Here is a 19,227-nt window from a genome sequence, read left to right as displayed (position 1 = left end):
ATTTTAATGCACAGTTACTGTTTATGTGCTGAAGTAGTTTTTTAATTCACACCAATTCATAAGGTCTAAGATTGAGAAATATGCAGTATTGTATTTCCCATGGACTGTTATTGGTATATAAACAAGTAACAAATTAAAGGAAACACATGAATAAGTAAGTGGAGAAGGACCACGAGTGCAGTTGCTTCCAGACAGGAGAACTCCATACAGTCCGGCATCCTGTCTTGCTGCGTGGCGTATATAACAGTCCTGAGCAGAACCAGATGAGCTTGATTTTAGACCAAGAGGAAAAGCTCTTATTGACTTTGAAAGAGGGTTCATTACTGGGCGTGAGGCTGCTCAACTGACCAGTGTTTCAACAGGAACAGTGAATGAAGGGACCTCTGCAGTTAATTATGAGGGAAAGACATTAAATAAGTTTGAAATTGTGGATAAAAGCAGACGTTCCGTGTGTGATGCTTGTGCATTAGTGCGATGTATAAGATCAGCTGTTTCTCAGTTGACTGTGAACAGAACAGTCTGTCCACAGCTCCATAAAGAGGGATATTATAGTGTATCTTCAGTGCATAAACTCATTATTACGGAGACGAATGTCCATCTGAGAGTTCAGTGATATGAAAACCATCAGCGCTGATCTACAGTGGTCAAAAAGTGGTCAAATGGCTCATTCTTCAAAATACTTTCCGCAAGTGGGAGAGCGCATGTGCAGCGCACACAAATAGAACAGTGCAGGTCTGAATGCTTGACCCCTACAATGAGGGCATCCAGTGCTCTGCTATGCTGGGGACTGATTTTACTGACATGGTTTGGGTCTGCTCGTCCCTTTAGAGGAAGGGGTCACTGCTAATCAGTTATTCTGAATGATCATCTCTTTCTGTCCTGATGGGAGTGGTCTCTTTCAGAATGATAGTGTCCCCATCTACTATGAGTACAGTGATTTCTCCTTTGCATATACTGTCCTGTCAAAATATTAACTTAGTATCTCGAAAGAATTACTTCTTTCTTAAAATATACACTAAGTATGTTGAAATAAAGACACAGAATCTCCTACCCGTAACTTACTATGTTGGAATAATGTCATATTTTCTCAAAATACTGACTTTGTCAAAACAATGATTAAGTATGTCATAAGAATGACTTGAAATAATTCCTGAAATTATAATTTTCTTGAAGTTTAATATCTCATTATTACACAGTCTCTCAAAATCTTAAGAAAACAGCAGCATTTCATATCAAACCACTCAGAATTACTTTGTTTATATATTAATCATTTAATTATGCAGAAACAGAAAAATCTGTAGATTTCCTGTTTAACATGGCAATTAAGTCATCTGTGATTTATTAAACCAGGGTGTTGATGCAAGAAAAACTGTAAGTGCAGTGCAAGAACCGCATTTTATATATATATATATATATACATATATTCAGTATATGGGATGTAGAAATAGAGCTTGCTTTCCTATTACCACCAAAAAATGACCAGCTCAACGGAGGCTGATGTCATTATATTCCATCTTTAATGACTGGTTCCAAATCTCACAAACACAACCTCTTATCTCCATGTCTTTTCATAAGACGGATGCGGAGCTGCTGGTTGCCATGGCGAAGCAGCTCAGCACGGCTGCAAACTTTGATAAGTTTGATGAGGACGTTGTGCACAAACTGTCTCTGGTCGCTGCTGGTGATTTGGCTCCGGTTAACGCTTTCATTGGAGGACTGGCTGCCCAAGAAGTGATGAAGGTGAGGAAGACTATGGTAAAATCTTCAGGGTGCAATGCGTAAATATTAACCCTTAGAAGTCACAGTAAGTACCAGCAATGACAAACGTGTGATCTGATGATCTGATATTAAGTATTTCTTGCATACTGGACCTTCAGTTAATAGTATATTTATGATTGTACATAAAAAAATAGATATATAATTATAATTTGAATTTGATGAGAGAGGAAAACACTGTCATGTTTTAACATAGGAACAAATGGAAAAGGAAATAATATATACAGTATCTCACAAGAGTACAGACTGCTTTTTGAATGAGAGCTGCCAATCAAAGCAGAGCTCATTTACATACATCAGTCTTAAAGGCACCATATTAGAAACAGCCTGTTTAATTCTAAGGGCCAAGGAGAGGTCGGTGTCATGTTAAGCAGATGATTTACAATAGAGCAAAACAAGGGAGCAGTCAGTCATCCAGGCCAGGTCTGAACCAAGAAAGCCACGTTTGAAAGCCAGCAAAGCCAAAACCAAAACCATCAATGTCCAGAAGAAAAATCCAACAGAGTAAACGAGAATAAAAAGGGTCAAACAACAAAGGAGGCAGCAACGAGAAGGCCGCTCAGTAGACGGGGCAGATAGGAACACTTCACAAGAAGTGAGTGAAATGACTTTTATGGTGTTTTTTTTCTGCTCCTGCAAAGTTATCATTTTGGAGTTACAAGGTTTTATATATATATATATGCACTTGTAACAGTTTTGGAATAGCAGGTTTTTGAAAAGAATTACATAATGGAAACCACATTTGTTATTTCTCTAATAAAAGCTCATATTAATTGTAAAATGTCACTGATATTTCTTGTATTCCTTGTATGTGTAAAGCCCACGAACAATGTATCATGAAAAAAAGAATATTATTTGAAAAATGTCTGCAAAGCATTTCACAACAGAGCCCTTCACTTATTCCAATTTGACATAATTTTGCATTCACTGGCTTTGATGTCAAGTTGACATCACATCTACGCCAGGTGACATTGATTTTCCCTGATATTAGGTTGATTCATGACACTTTTTGGGGCAACGTTGTAGCTCAGTGCCATAATGCTGATGTAGCGTGGCTTGCCGGAGCAGGATGAGCGAAAGGGAGCATTCTCTGTGGTCCTTCAGTAAAAGTGCTTTCATTTAATGTGGGTGTTATGTCAGCTTGATATCAAAGATGTGCCAAGCAGCCTTTATGATAAACGACACCTATTGGAATAAGCCTTTATAAATGTAGCTCTATGTCAGTTGTCGTGACAAGCTTATGTAGGTGTTTTGTCTCCTTATGAACGCTGCCCAACAGTAAGGTGTTACCATAATAACTAGTAACTTGTGGATGCATTTCTAAGTTAGATCCACTAACATAAATCAATTAATTACAAATCAATACTTGGTTTTTATTCAATACATAATGATCTGTGAGTTTATCAGGCTGTCATGTCTGTGACACTGTTTATCTTTCTTCTTTGTGTGAATGTTGATCAGGCTTGCACTGGTAAGTTCACTCCGCTCAAGCAGTGGTTCTACTTTGATTCTCTGGAGTGCCTTCCTGACCAGGAGGACGGTGGTCTCCTGACAGAAGAAGCTTGTGCTCCGGTAAGCAACTCCTGACATTTCACAGTGTAATGCTACTGTCACAGTGCCGGATAGTGGAGACTTTTCTTTAGGTAGTATTTTTCATCATCTTTATCATATCTTTATTATTTTAAACTGTGAAAAATGTAAATAGATACACTATATATATATATATATATTTGAAGTCATACATATGGACTTTATCACAATCAAAAACACAGACCTGCAACTAAACACAACTGTTTAGATTTAGGTTCACTCTCCTTCACATTTCTGCTGACTGGCATTCAGACATAAATGTTTACAGTGTAATCAAAGCCATTCAAAGTGACTTGGTGTGAAATGTTCAGTTCTAGGGAAACGTGCAGAGTCAGACTTGTTCACCATGGTGGTGATAAGAACCAGACGTCTGAGGAGTTTTAGCCTAAAATTTATTTTTAAAGTCTGTTAAGAGTGAAGACAAACATGCAAGGCATTGTGAGGTTAAATATTCCTCAAAGAAGACCTCATTTTTCAGCTTTAGCACTATTTTACCATCATCATTATTACAACCCCAAGTCCAGTGAAGTTGGGACGTTGTGTAAAACGTAAATAAAAACAGAATACGATGATCTGCAAATCCTTTTCAAACTACAATCAATTGAATCCACTACAAAGACGAGATATTTAATGTTCAAACAGATAAACTTCATTGTTTTTTGCAAATATTCACTCATTTTGAATTTGATGCCTGCAACACGTTCCAGAGAAGTTGGGACAAATCATCGTATTCTGTCTTTATTTATGTTTTACACAACGTCCCAACTTCACTGGAATTGGGGTTGCATATATAAACACTCCAAAGACACGTGTAGGTTCACTGGTGAGTTTGTATAGTAAACAGAGTGGTTATATCTGGATTGTAGTCATCGTGACCCCTGGTTCCTATCACCACCGCTGTAAACGGTCATTACATTTGTCTATATTTCATATCAAACCATTCTGAATGACTTTGTTTACATCTCAACCACTGAATTATGGAGCAGCTTTGAAAAATCTGTGGGATGTCTCCATTATACAGTCTGCAAATGAACTTTTATTGAGGAAAACAATAATTAGACTCATGTGTCATTTTGTGCTCACATTTTTAAAGTTTTAAATTGAATCTGCTTTTTGATGAACATTTTTAAAATACCTTCATACTTTTCGTTCATTTTATATTCTTATTTACATATTTGTTTTGGGGAATAAATTCTTAAATATACTTCAACTGTTTATCTTACTTTTAACTAACTAAATTTCAGACATTTTAGCAAAGCTTTTGGATCAGAACATTGTAAAGATTATGAAAAACCTGGCGTGCTAAATCAGGAGTGATAAATATTGACTATTCACAAAAATCCCCAGTTAGATCTCCTGGATTTGTGATGTGCTGGAATGAATGTTTAGTTATTTTAGTCTCATTATGTTCCTCTTTTTCCCTCCACAGAGAAGCAGTCGTTACGATGGCCAGGTCGCTGTGTTTGGAGCCGACTTCCAGGAGAAAATAAAGAAGCAGAGATATTTTCTGGTGAGTGTTGTTCATACTTTTCACCAGATGAGGGCGTTACTGCCCTTCTCTGTCCCTCATTTCAGCTCATTTTAGAGGAAAGTGAGTTATTAGAACAGCTTCCTCAGCTGTTTTGACTCGCTCACACTTTTCAGTTGAAAGAGCTGGTGGTGGAGAAGCTCGGGCAGCTGACGGCGGATCTGCTGAGAGCAGGACGAAGCTCAGGGTCGTGTAGCGTGAGGGAGAATGTGATTCAGGCAGCACTTCCTTCAGAATAGCCAGGATGTGTGCCAGTCACTGCACTCAGGGCTTCCTGTGTACAGTATTTTGCTCAATGTTTATAACTGTGTGCTTACAAGTAATACACACGAGTACACAGACAGTAATCCATCAACTTTTAGGAAATGTAAACTCTATATATGTAAATCTATATATGATGCCAGCTGTACACCTAAAATTCAACATTCACTGTAAATTTCCTTACTTTTTTTTACATAGATCTCATTTGAAATGCATTGGTAAAATTTTAGCATGGTTTTACTTAATATGGATCTAAATATTACAAAATATTTGCCAAAAAGATATTATATTTAATATTTTAAGTTATTGAGTTATAATTTAAGTAAGTTATAAATAAACTTTAATTATCTACTTACATTTGTTTTTTGATAAGTTGATGTAGTTCTTGATTTTATCTTGATTTTTGAACGATATCTTGACACTAAACAGCTTTCTTAGTCATTTTAGAATCTTCTACAGCTCTGCTCATCGTTCCGGACACATCTTACGTCCCTTATTTGTTTATTCACAGCTTCCTAGAGTCATGATTATGATCTGAGTCCAGTGGTTAAGGTTGTAGAGTGATTTTATATATTTTTTTGTGTTCTTCAGAGCATCGGGCCTCATTCACCAACCATGCTTAAGAGGAAATTTCTTAAAACCAATTACACAGTTTTCACGAAAATTCTGAAAGCATTGATCAGTGTTTTCTGATTTGGGGTTTGTTCTTAGGTAAGAACAGAATCTACACACACTCAAGAGCACAAAGGTGTGAATAATTCTGCAGTTTAAGAACACGTCATGAATCTGACGTAGACTTTTTCTGAAGACTTTTCTCAGAAACAAATGTAAGAGAAAACTTAGGAAGATATTGGTGAACGAAGCCCTTTGATTCCAAACTTTATTATATGATATAAACGTCGCTTACGCCTGCATGTTTGTCCGCACAACGTTTATCTAGTAGTCGTGTGAATCTCCACAAATGTTTTTCTGCGTAACCAGGTGGGTGCTGGCGCTATTGGCTGTGAATTACTGAAAAACTTTGCCCTGATTGGCCTCGGTGCTGGAGAGGGTGGGCACATCACTGTGACGGACATGGACTCCATCGAGAGGTCCAATCTAAACCGGCAGTTCCTGTTCAGGTCTGAGGATATAGGGGTAAGAAAGCCTGTCGGCCTACTGTCCTGCAATTTCCTTACACAATGATCTGTAGCTCACTGTCTAGAACCTGTAGTCAAATCAGATCAGGACAAATCACTTTTTGCACTAAATACAAACGAGAAGGAGTCAAATGAAGTCACTCAGAGATTCAAGTTTTGGAAGACAAAAACATTTAAGTCATGTTTGAAGTTGCAGTGACCTCTGAACGTATGGTCAAAAATCACAAGCTACATTTTGGACACACCAGTCAAATGACATATTTTGTAGATTTTCTGAGTGATACACATTTCTCTGCACGTTTTAATTACTGTGGAACCTGTGCACTACAATTTACAGAAAAATGACCTATCTCAGTTTGTTCTCTGTACAGGATGTGTGAACTTATTTTCCTAGAAAAAAACCTAGAAAATCAGCTTTTGCACAGGGCTGTATATGTAAACTACGTATGGCAGCCTTTAATCAAAATGCTAACAGTAGAAAATGTAATGAATCAGTACAAAATCAACATCAGCAACTCATTTGGAAGATATTTTGGCCAATTTTTTGCTCTTGGTCCTGGTCATTTTGGACACTGTCATCCAGTTATTAATATTATAGTACGTCCTGTTCACGAGTGAAGGAAGGATGGAGCGAGAGGCTGACAGGCGGATTGGTGCGGCGTCTGCAGTAATGCGGACCCTAAACTGGTCCGTCAGGGTGAAGAGAGCTGAGCCAGAAGGCGAAGCTGTCAATTTACCGGTCAAGCTACGTTCTGACTCTCACCAATGGTCATGAGCTTTGGGTAGTGACCGAAAGAACGAGATCGCGGATACAAGCGGCCGAAATAGCTTTCTCCGCTGGGTCACCAGGCTCTCCCTTAGAGATAGGATGAGAAGATCGGCGATTCGGGAGAGGCTTGGAGTAGAGCCGCTGCTCCTCCACGTTGAGAGAAGCCAGTTGAGGTGGTTCGGGCATCTGGTAAGGACGGCCTCTGGACGCCTCCCTAGGGAGGTGTTCCAGACATGCCTGACGGGGAGGAGACCCCGGGGAAGACCCAGGACACGTTGGAGGGAATATATCTCTCGACTGTCTTGGGAACACCTCGGCATCCCTCCGGAAGAGCTGGAGGAGGTGGCAGGGGAGAGGGAGGCCTGGGCCTCTTTGCTTAGGCTGCTGCCCCTGCGACCCGGACTCAGATAAGCAGATGACGACGGATGGAGGGATGGAATTACAATTCCAAGAGAAAAAGCCATACTTTTTACTCCAGACATTTCCATTTGGACCTTCAAAATATATTCCTTTTACTTTTAATGCATTAAGTAAATTCACATTAAGTACATTTGAACTTAAGTAGTATTAAGTAGTATTTTACGAAAGCATATTAAGGCCCAATCATATTTCTTATTTTTACCCCCACCCTTGTTTTTGAGTGTCATTTTGCCTCTTGGAACTGAGTTACAAGGGGCAGTGGTTGAGATCTTCCTCTATGACCCTCAAACAAAGAAGAGCATCACTTCATTAACAGCTACTAGCGCCGCTCTGTAGGCGACCCTGCCCGTCTGCAGGGACAGCAGAGGAGGGGAAAGTTCAGCTCCTCACTGCTGGGCTTTGGTTACGTTTAGGGATCATACGCCTTCATAGAGGGGCTATAAGACCATTATTTATTAACGCCCACACCTAATTCTTCACGGATACAAAGCTGAAGTCAGCTATTCACCAGCTTCTTGTTCAAATTTTCCTGTTCCACCTTAAATGGAGCAGCAGTTACATAATGTCGCTTTCACTGCCGGTGCTACTGGACCATTTAAGGTGGAACAGAAAATTTAGCTAGCTAGCTATCAAGACCACCAAACTACTGGCGATTTTTATGCTTGGCATTTTTATGTCTCTCTCTCTCTCTCTCTCTGTCTCTCTCTCTGTCTCTCTCTCTCTCTCTGTCTCTCTCTCTCTCTCTCTCTCTCTCTGTCTCTCTCTCTCTCTCTCTCTCTCTCTCTCTCACTCTCTCTCTCTCTCTCTCTGTCTCTCTCCCTCTCTCTCTCTCTCTGTCTCTCTCTCTCTCTCTCTCTCTCTCTCTCTCTCTCTCTCTCTCTCACACATCACAGAGGCAGAAATCAGAGGCAGCAGCTGAAGCTGTGAAAAAGATGAATCCCAGCGTGAACATCACAGCTCATCAGAACCGCGTGTGTCCAGAGAGCGAGGGCATCTACACTCACCAGTTCTACAGCGGCCTGGATGGAGTGGCCGCAGCACTCGACAACGTGGACGCCCGTGAGTGACATAGCACTGCAAACCAGTGACATAACCTTGCTCGTGCAAGCCAAAGCAGTGGAGAATACCAGTCCTGCAGACCAGCACAGCATTGTGTGTTGTAAGGCGAGATAAATCCCGTTATTATGTAAGACAGATTGTGATCTCTGTAATAGTTTCTCCAGGGAGGGCCGAGGGCTTAGGAATGCATTCTAGGTCACATTGCATGTCAACATTTTTGTTGCTTCACTTTCGGCCCACATCTGCCCTGCCCAAAATGACCGAATGCTGACTTATTTGACCAGCTGTGTATCATTGGAAGGAGTAAACGAGATACATAAAACACAGAGTAAATATTAAAATAAGATAAAACATGCACAGGAGATTTTGTACACTTACATTATAAATATTGCTAAAAGCCCCCCGTATGTCCACTTTTTCATCGGCTTTTTATGTGGAATTTTAGTTCAAAAAACAACAAAACAATGAACAAAACTTGGATTTAAAGAGGCCACTTGTACTTTGCACTTGTGTCCTTCATAAGGCCAGCCATTGCTTTATTTCAGAAAAAACATACATTTTAATAACTGTTAATCTTATAAACACCAGAAAACCTTTTCCAAGATGTATTAAAGGGCCCATATCCTGCATTTATCTTATATTTGTTGTTATTTATGTAGGTTCATATAACAGTAACAGTCAGTAACAAGCCAACAGTCACGCTTCCCATATCACCAGAAGACTTACACACCTGTGAACTCCAACACCCATAATGCATCTGGTTCTGATGTCACATTCACAAGCCCACTCACCCAATCACGAACAGTTACAGACCCTCCTCCCCTGAATTCTAATCACTCTCACCTGAGCTCATTAGTTCTGTTTGTATATATACCTGTTCATTTCACTCACTTCTTGTGAAGTGTTCCTATCTGCCCCGTCTACTGAGCGGCCTTCTCGTTGCTGCCTCCTTTGTTGTTTGACCCTTTTTATTCTCATTTTCTCTGTTGGATTTTTCTTCTGGACATTGATGGTTTTGGTTTTGGCTTTGCTGGCTTTCAAACGTGGCTTTCTTGGTTCAGACCTGGCCTGGATGACTGACTGCTCCCTTGTTTTGCTCTATTGTAAATCATCTGCTTAACATGACACCGACCTCTCCTTGGCCCTTAGAATTAAACAGGCTGTTTCTAATATGGTGCCTTTAAGACTGATGTATGTAAATGAGCTCTGCTTTGATTGGCAGCTCTCATTCAAAAAGCAGTCTGGAATAAAACACTCTGTACAACTTAAGCATGAATGGGTTGTGCTAATCTGCTGAAATAAGTTTGAATTCACAACATACTGTTTTTCCCAGCCTAGTTTATGTATGTGTGTGTGTATATATATATATATGTGTGTATATATATATGTGTATATAATCTGTCTATCATCTACTAGGTTTGATCCACTAATTACATATATGTAATTAATTAATATCATGATATTTGCATATTCACTTCTAGTTGTTTGTTTTTACAGAGCTGTAGTTATTTTCTCTAATTTGCAACATTCTCCTCGTCTGTTTGAAGGAGTCTATCTGGATGGGCGCTGTGTGCAGTACCAAAGGCCTATGTTGGAAGGGGGCACCCTGGGCAGTAAAGGGCACACACTGGTGGTGGTTCCACACCTGACTGAGTCTTATGGACCAGCATCATCTTCAGGACAGAAAGCTATTCCTCTCTGCACCCTGAAGCACTTTCCCCACCGCATAGAGCACACACTGCAGGTGAGTGATCTGACTGGAACTCTACTGATACAGTCCATTTGTTAATCATGTTCTAGCAATGAGATGGACGGATAGGCGAGACGTTTTTTGGACACTGTAAGATTTGATTTTGACCATCAATTTTTAGTTAAGTAAGACAAATAGCACAAAGCAGGTGATACTTTACGTATATTTTGCAACTCACACTTTTAGGGCTGCCCGACGTTCACATAAAATGTGATGTTCGGTAATGTTGAGTTGGTGATATGAGCAAATACTAAATTATGATTAAAAGTGTACTTCATGTGCTGGGTGTGCATCAAGTACAGACTTAATTGCGTTGTGTAATTAATCAGAAATCTCTCTAACTTCTGCAGTTAGCGTTTCCTTAACAGCCCTTTCTATGTAGGGCCATATGCCTTCTCTGTTATCTCTTAATGGTGATGCAGGTTTGTTGTAACAGTAGCCTTTACTGCTTAATAAATTGTTTATTTCACACAACACTGGAATTGAGAAAAATGGCCACGTTTAAAGCATTTTTACAGCCTAGTAATTCAAGATTTTATGGCCTGTGCACTGTGTAGCAGAGTGGATAAGTCATCTGCTTTGTAGGTGTTTGAGTTGCTGGTCCTAAGCGCATTAACATTAACACAGCCTCCTTCACTCTGATACGAGAAATGCAATGTCTGTTATTGTCTGTTATTGTTATTGAAGACATTTAGACCTCAATATGCTGTACATGTCCAATACCATTCCAATATATTGTATAAACCAAGCAAAATACTTTAATATTAAACTGAGATTCTTTTTTACTAGTAGGCTGCCGATTTTGTTACTGCATCAAAAGCTTTCTCTCTTTCTCCTCCACTGAGCGAGGGAATGTGAGCTAAATGTCTCAATCAACTCCAGTATATAATTCAGCCTTTCCAACTTTTTTTTTTATGTAAACAAAACATTCCTGTACCTGGTTTGTCATGGTTTATTAGTCCTGGACATGCGCACTCTGTGAAGGCATAGAAGTCTTTAACAACCAGTTTCCCTTTTACAGTGTGTTTATTGTAGAAACTCTTACTGCAAAAACAATGCAGATATAATTACTTGTGCAGTCCTACTCAACTTAATGTTATGAATAATGTAATGGTATGAAGAGCAGGTTTTCTTAAATAATACTTTGACACTTTGCTTCTTTGAGCTCTGCATGCTGTTGAAAGCACATTGAATACATACATTGGATGCAATGGCGTTATTCCTGTAGGACGTACCTTTCTCAGTTCTTTCAGTTCCAAAAAGAAAAATCTCCTGTATGGAAAAAATATATGGACATGCATATTTATATAATTCAAACACATTGGAGTCAAAACACTAAAATATATTTCAGAATATATTACCATATTAACCAAATATATTTTAACATACATTTATTTTAGAATGTATGGGGAAATGTCACACATAGAAAGGTACTTTTGAAAAATATGCATATTTAAATGTGTTAATAAAATACATTTGAAAATGTATGAAAATAGCCAAAATACTTGTCGTCTGCACTTTACTGTTTGATGCCTTTTGAAATGAATAAATTAATTGTATAGCAGTATCTTAATTTAAAATATGAAACTTGATCATTGCAAAAGTGAATGTTGTAAATGTTGATGCTCTGTGAAAACGCAGTGATGATTTGATATCTTGTTTGTTTGAAATACCTCCTGTGTGAGTGTCTTACTGGCTAAATCTACATGGTTAATGCAAAGTACAACGCAGTCAGTACCGTTCATTCAGTTCATGGATATTTAGTGAAATCTATAACCAGTGTTAAAACTACACACAAGTGAAATGCATCATACCAAATACAAATAAATGCACTTTAAAAATATATTTAACAAATGCGTTTTTGGCCATTTTCATGCATGTTGCACATAGACTGTAGATGCATGTGATGTATCCACCTGTTGTTTCAGTGGGCCAGAGACCAGTTTGAAGGCCTGTTCAAGCACTCGGCTGAGAATGTTAACCAGTATCTGAGGTATGTTCAAATCCTGTGTATCGAAACATCGAATGGACAGCAGTAAATATTAAGAAGCTGAGGTTTGTCCGTTAGACAGGCGGTCATTCCCAGACACTAACGCACACGCTTGCAACACCCCAGAACGGGAAGCCTTTAACAGGTTCCTCCTGGCCAGATAGTCATTCGTTATTTGCTGAGTCTGAGCTGTCTCCTGCCTTCCTGAGCTAAGCCTTAACTTGGAGGACAATTCCACTGATTTTTAAAATTTCTGCGTAAGTAAGTGGTCAAGATGTAGACAGTCATTTGAAGTGGTTTAAGCGAAATGCTCCATTCTAGAAAAACTTAGTCAGAACTGTTCAGTGACGATAGCAGCCAGGCATCTGAAGCATTAAATGCCCCTAAAAGCTCACGGAAAATGATTTAATGAAATGGTTGTGAATATGCTGACTGATGTCTGAGACGTAGTTTTACAAGTTTTGAAAGGGTTTTAGCCTGAAATGTATTCTTAGAGGTAAATGCACGGTGTTATAAAGCAAAATAGTCAAATAAAACTTTTTTTTTTTTCTTTTTTTTTTTGATGTACAACCTTATTAACATCAGACATAAAAGCTCGTGTAGGTTCACTGATGATTTTGGACGATAAATAAAAAGGCAATATTTGCACTGCAGATATCAAGAGCCCTGGCTGCTGTCACCACCACTGTAAAGAAGCCAGTGTGTTTGTCTAGAACGAGCCAGTTCTCTGACCACTCCAAATTTGTTTACATCTCAAAAGTTGAATTCTACTGAAATTTTGAAAAATCAGTGGCGTTCTCCTTGAAGCCAGCGAGGGATGTTCAGCAAGAAATTAGTGCAAACGCTCAGACAGGAAGTGGAGGCCTGTGGGCTGGGCAGATAGTGCGTAGTGTGTGCTGCAGCATGTTTCCCTTCAAACCAACTACTTCCTGTTGATTGACTGCAGACGCAGCTTCTGCCTGAAGTTGAAGAGGACCCACCCGAGCCAGTACACTGACTCACTGCCCGCAGCTCGCACCAGCACAATAGTTACGCTAGCACCTCACAATGTTTTCCAGCGCAACCACATATTGGGCACCAGACCAGAAAACCAGGGTGATTTAGCTGTGTCTGCAGTTTCCTGTGCTTGAAAAAGAACGCTACCAGTAGATGTTTGGCTTGTTGGTGGTTTTGAATGAAGAAACTTTTGCGACCCCCAGTTCAGTGTCTAATTATCTTGAGACGCATTCTTCTGGAGCTCTTTGTCTGGCTCTCTTTCTGTTTTTTGTGGAAAGCTCAACGTTCAGCAAGCATGAAAGAGCAGTCTGGCAAAAAATCCATGTTTGTACAATTTTCCATTTAAATCAAATGTAGTCAAGCTAATTAATAAGCACCTTTTCAGTGTCTTAAGTTTACTTCTTTAGTCTTGCATTGGAGATACAAAGCGAATGTCACAAGCCTGATTAACTGATTAACACTGGGCCACCCACACGCTTGAGTCTTTACACTAGACTCAAACTGTTTCTCTGGTATTCTCAAATGGACCAAGGTGTGGTCACAAACTCAGTGGCTGCTGCTCCTGTTTTTAGCTATGCTAATATACTTTGGTCCATTTTATAGATAACATTGTCATACAGTGCCAAAGCCACATAAGCTACTCTAATAGAGGCTGCTTAATGACTTTATGATTTGATTCAGGCTTGATTATTAAGGCGTGTAGGTTTCATGTTTCTAACATGTAGTCAGGAGCTTTTATAACATGTTAGCTTCATTAGCCTCATTAGCCTTGTAGCTCACAGCTAAAAATTTCCATCGGTTTTTCTACATTTCTACCCAAATGAATCAATAAAATATAAATATTTAGAGTGGTCATTCTGATTTCTTTACAGTGGTGGTGATTGGAACCAAGGGTCGCCATGACTACAATACAAATATAGGCATTTTATTTACCATCCAAACCACCAGTGAACCTACAGGTGTCTTCTGAGCTTTTAGATCATTCTGAATGATTGGCCAACTGTGCTTGCACACAGAAGAATTTGACCACTGCCTTTCACCCATCAGTTCAGTGAAACACCTACACTAGGGGGCAGTGAGCATACTTGCCCGGAGCAGTGGGCAGCACCCAGTACCTGGTGGGCAGTTGGGCACTTCAGTCATGTACTATCAGCTCAAAAGATTGAACCAGCAACCTTCCGGTCATAAGGCTGGTTCCCTAACCTCCAGCCCACAATTGCCGTTATCAATATAATATTGATGATGATGATGAAAAATGGTCAATGGTCAAAAATAACCTTTTCTCTCAGCTATGAATGTGTTTTTAAAAAAAACTCAAAAATAATTGAAAACCGTATCTCAGACATCAAACTATTATGTATTAGCTTCATGTGAAGGAGCTTTTAGGGACATTAAACCCTGGATGTCTGGTTCCTGTCACCAGCACTGTGAGCAATTCTAATGTTCTAAGTTTCTGATTTAACACCAAACCACCCAGAATGACCGTGTTTGTCTGCTTGTACAGCGTGACTCGCAGATCACAGCGTGTTTAACGTCTCTGCACCTTATTCTCACGACCTCATGTCCAGAATGAGTGCTGCGCTGTCCTGTTTACTAATGTCTGTTTTAATTTATCATATTTATTGTTTCTAGATTAATTTTTTTTTGTTTGCACACGGTCTGCACATTCACACTTTCTATTTTTTGTTCCTTGTTGCTCCGTGATGTTCCTGGAGAAACGGAATTTCACTCCACTGTGTATTCCACTTGTATGTAGATGGAATGACAATAAAAGCCTCTTGACTTGAAATGGAAAGAACTTGATCAAATATTGAAAAGAAATTCCTATTAAGTGAGCAAAAGATTGTATAGTTGATTTTTTTTTCTAGACTGTTCTTTCATAGGAACTGATTAGAACTGAAGTAAAAGCTCATACTGCTGTTGATCACCAGCGCTATAGGCACCACATCCGTCCTTATGAAGTGTAATGCTGACCTTCTGTTCTATCCTTGTTCTGGTTGTCTCTGACAGTGACCCTGAGTTCTGGGCGCGTACTGTGGCCCGTGGGGAGGTGGAGGCTGTGGAGGTGTTGGAGGGAGTCTATGCCAATCTGAGTGACCGGCCGCAGGACTGGACTGAGTGCGTAACCTGGGCCCGTATCCAGTGGGAGAGCCTCTACAACAACGACATCGCCCAGCTGCTCCACTGCTTCCCCCCAAACCATGTAATTCCACACATACATCTGTAACCTGGTACACTAGGAAAAACCTTTCAACCACCCCCCCCCCCCCCCCCCCCCCTCCTTTTTATTATTCCGTACACAACGAAAGAAGAAAATCGGAGAACTTTGTGGGTCAGGCAGTAATAATACTACCTTACTGTGTGAATACATGTATCAGGCCAGTGCGTACAGTAACAGTTTTACTTTTTTTTTCTTTTAGTAGCGCTTTGAATAACCTTCTCTTCTTTTTTCCACTTTAACAATGTATTGCAAAAATACATCAGTCAGTTTACATTCACTGACCAACTTCATTCAACCATAAAACTCTGAATGTACACCTTACAGCTAAACTGGTGCTGTCCTTTAGTCACACGCGCTGCCTTGTATTTAAAAAAAAAAGTAAATAAATACAAATAACAAATTTCTGAAGGCCTTCAAAAAAATTTACATGCAGGTAATAAAAAATCTGAAGAGAGAGAAAAAGTCACAGAAAGCAGATGACCAAGCGATCCTCAGCAGTCCAGCCATCTGCCATCAGCACACCGCCAGCATCATAAGCCAAGAGAACAGTCCCATAAAACGCACGTTCACCTATTACAAAATGACAGTATAAGTGAGTCTGAAGGAATGAAATTCAGCATTTGCTGAGGAGCTTAAACGATGCACCCCCCACAACCACGGTGCTACGTTCACGAGGCTCACTGTGATCACGTGTTTCCACAGATCTCTATACCCTCTTTATTTTAGCCCTTTTGCAGTAAATGGCCGACAGACCTTTTCTCTATCAAGAATCTGACTTAGTAACAAAAAATAAATTAAAAAAAAATTATATAAAAAATAAATCTGCTATGTTTTTTTTTTTTCTTCTCCTTGTCTTGGGTGGGTTACGCATCCACACATGCGTCTGATTCAGAGCAGACCAGTGTAAACGTTAGCTGACAGTGAGTGTCTGTGTATGAGAGAGGGAGGGATGACATCCAGCAGTTGGCAAATCATGGCTCGGTGCCAGCAGTCTGGAGGATGCTGTGCTGTGAGACTGCATTTGGTACCAGAAGGGGGTGCTGTGGCCTGCACAAACTCCATTCTTTCAGTTCTATTCAGCTCTGAGAGATGGAGTTAGTGTCATGGAGGAAGAGAAAACAATGTTTGAGAAGCCGAGTCTCTAGGACACAGCAACATAAACATCCAGTTAATTGTCCTGTATTTAGAATAGAACAGAATTTATTAGAGTAGAATTTGGTTGAGGCAGAAAAATGGTGTTCGGCTCAGACAGTAAAACCTACACACAGTAGAGTACAAGCACAAGATTGACAACAGTACAAAGCACGTTCTGCGTACGAGAGGCCTACAGTACACATCAAGACACGCGTCAATCAAAAAGAAATTGTTGCACTTTAATAATCAAGATTTTTGCTCTAAGAATCAAAGATCTGTGCGCGTGTTTTGTGCTTAATTGAAAGTGTAATTGAGCTTCTACCATTGTTACCAAAAGCTGTTCTGCATACAGCTGTTAAATACAGTCTTATGCAAAGGTTTGGCTAAACAGGAAAGGATGTACAGCAGGTTAGGCTGATAAAGGATAGAGAGGGAAATGTACTAGTGAGTGAACAGAGAGTGTTGAGTAGATGGAAGGAGGACTTTGAAGAACTAATGAATGAGGAAAACGAGAGAGAGAGGAGGACAACGGGGGAGAGATAGTGGATCAGGAAGTGCAGAGAATTAGTAAGGTGGAAGTGAGGGCAGCTTTAAAAAGGATGAAGAATGGAAAGGCAGTTGGTCCAGATGACAGACCTGTGGAGGTATGGAGATGTTTAGGAGAGAAGGCAGTGGACTTTTTAACCAGGTTGTTTAACAGAATCCTGGAGAGTGATTGGATGCCTGATGAGTGGAGAAGCAGTGAACTGGTCCCATTTTTAAGAACAAGGCTGATGTGCAGAGCTGCAGTAACTACAGTGGTATAAAGTTGATGAGCCACACCATGAAGGTATGGGAAAGAGTTGTGGAAGCAAGGCTAAGGCGAGAGGTCCAGATCAGTGAGCAGCAGTTTTTTGAGCACCACAGATGCAGTTTTTGCGTTGAGAGTGTTGGTAGAGAAGTACAGAGAAGGTCAGAAGGAGCTGCATTGTGTCTTTGTGGATCTAGAGAAGGCAGATGATAGGGTGCCAAGAGAGGAACTGTGGTACTGTATGAGGAAGTCAGGTGTAGCTGAAAAGCATGTTAGGGTGGTGCAGGACATGTATGAGGATAGTGAGACAGTGGTGAGGTGTGCAGTTGGAGGGACAAATGGTTTCAAGGTGAAGGTGGGGTTACATCAGGGATCAGCTTTGAGCCCCTTCTTGTTTGCAATGGTGATGGACAGGTTGACAGATGAGGTCAGGCAGGAGGCTCCATGGACTGTGATGTTTGCAGAACAAATAACAAAAAATCTGAAATTGTGTTGCAGTGCATGATGCAGAAAAATGCAAGTGGGCATTTTTACAGCAAGAATTTGCGTTGCTGTGTGTGAGTGAGACAAGTAGGTGATTGTGTAACAGTGTGAGGGCGCAGCGGTCACCGCTGTTCAGGACTACAGGACGCTGTTCCACGCCTGCGGCGTAGAGACACCACTGTCTAATCTATATCTCTCTGAGTGCACAAGCACTGAGCAGGCAGATGACAGCAGTGGTCAGAAAGTGGGAAATGTCCATTATCTTGCTGCTCTGTTCTTATCTAGTGGACAGTGATCTTGATCATTTTGATATCAGGAGACGTTTATATTTGGCCGGTATTTCAAACTGATGCTTTTATTTTACTGATGTATTTGTCTTCTAGAAAAGCTGCACATCTAATCGTTTTTAATTTCATTTCTTCTGTTGTAATAAGCCTGACATGGTAACAATAGAAGAACCCTTTTTGGTACTATGTAGAACTCTTTTACAAAAGTTCTATATACAACCATCTCTATAAATTTGAAGAACCATGTTACAGTGCAGAGAACCTTTTGATAATGCAAAGGGTTGTATGACTGTTCAGTTCTTTATAGAACCATTTCCTTTACTAAAGAACGATCATTTTTACGTGTGTACTATAAGGTCGGTAGTGTTCAGATTGAAACCACCACAACTTGAACACTTCTGTCTGTTATACAGTCAGAGGTGTAAATATTATTGACTGCACTTTTAGTTTTAGATGTTTAGGGAGTTTCTGTTTTATGCATAATTTAATTGCTGAGTTGTAAACAAAGTCTTTGAGTGGTTTATGTGAAATTCTTCAAAGCTTCAGAAAACGTGCCAACTTCTTCATGGTGGTTTTAGGAACCAGGGGGCGCAATGTCCACAACACAACTAGGCGTTTTATATACTAGCTAAAATGTCCTACAGTGTCTTAATCGTTTATATGTGATGTTTATGATGGTGAAAGTGGTAAATCTGCAAAAATGCCATACAACACCCTTCACCCTAACATAAATATATTTTTAAAAATGTATTTCAGGCCAAAAAACACTAAATGGTCATAAAACAAGGCCTCAGATATCAGGCTGCATATTTCTAACCATTTCATGTGAGGCATTTAAACTCTTCAGACGTCTGGTTTCTATCACCACCACTGTGAGCAATTCTGCCGCAGTAAGTGTCTCTAGAACTGAGCGTTTCACATCAAACCGTTCATAATGACTTAATTATGCAGACATTTTGGAAAAGTAAAGAAATCTCAACACTTCAGAGTTCATGTGAACTGTTCTGGGTTTGATTGGATGGTTTGGTGATAAG

General features: G+C 39.9%; 1 protein-coding gene across 2 annotated transcripts in view; it reads left to right on the top strand.

The window, feature by feature from the left end:
- The window catches only part of uba7 (ubiquitin-like modifier activating enzyme 7), a 97,428-nt gene that overhangs the window by 8,679 nt on the left and 69,522 nt on the right, over window positions 1–19,227 (top strand). For both annotated transcript variants that reach the window (XM_037534743.1, XM_037534744.1), the window contains exons 9-16: window positions 1,576–1,740; window positions 3,238–3,348; window positions 4,796–4,876; window positions 6,137–6,292; window positions 8,377–8,542; window positions 10,090–10,286; window positions 12,221–12,285; window positions 15,289–15,481. In XM_037534743.1, coding sequence (XP_037390640.1) covers window positions 1,576–1,740; window positions 3,238–3,348; window positions 4,796–4,876; window positions 6,137–6,292; window positions 8,377–8,542; window positions 10,090–10,286; window positions 12,221–12,285; window positions 15,289–15,481 — 1,134 coding nt within the window. The remainder of the gene's footprint in view (window positions 1–1,575; window positions 1,741–3,237; window positions 3,349–4,795; window positions 4,877–6,136; window positions 6,293–8,376; window positions 8,543–10,089; window positions 10,287–12,220; window positions 12,286–15,288; window positions 15,482–19,227) is intronic.

The sequence above is a fragment of the Pygocentrus nattereri genome, chromosome 26 (genome assembly GCF_015220715.1).
Source record: "Pygocentrus nattereri isolate fPygNat1 chromosome 26, fPygNat1.pri, whole genome shotgun sequence".
In the NCBI taxonomy this organism is placed as follows: domain Eukaryota; kingdom Metazoa; phylum Chordata; class Actinopteri; order Characiformes; family Serrasalmidae; genus Pygocentrus; species Pygocentrus nattereri.
Note: the sequence above shows the minus strand (reverse complement) of the source record. Positions and strands in the feature narration are given on the sequence as shown.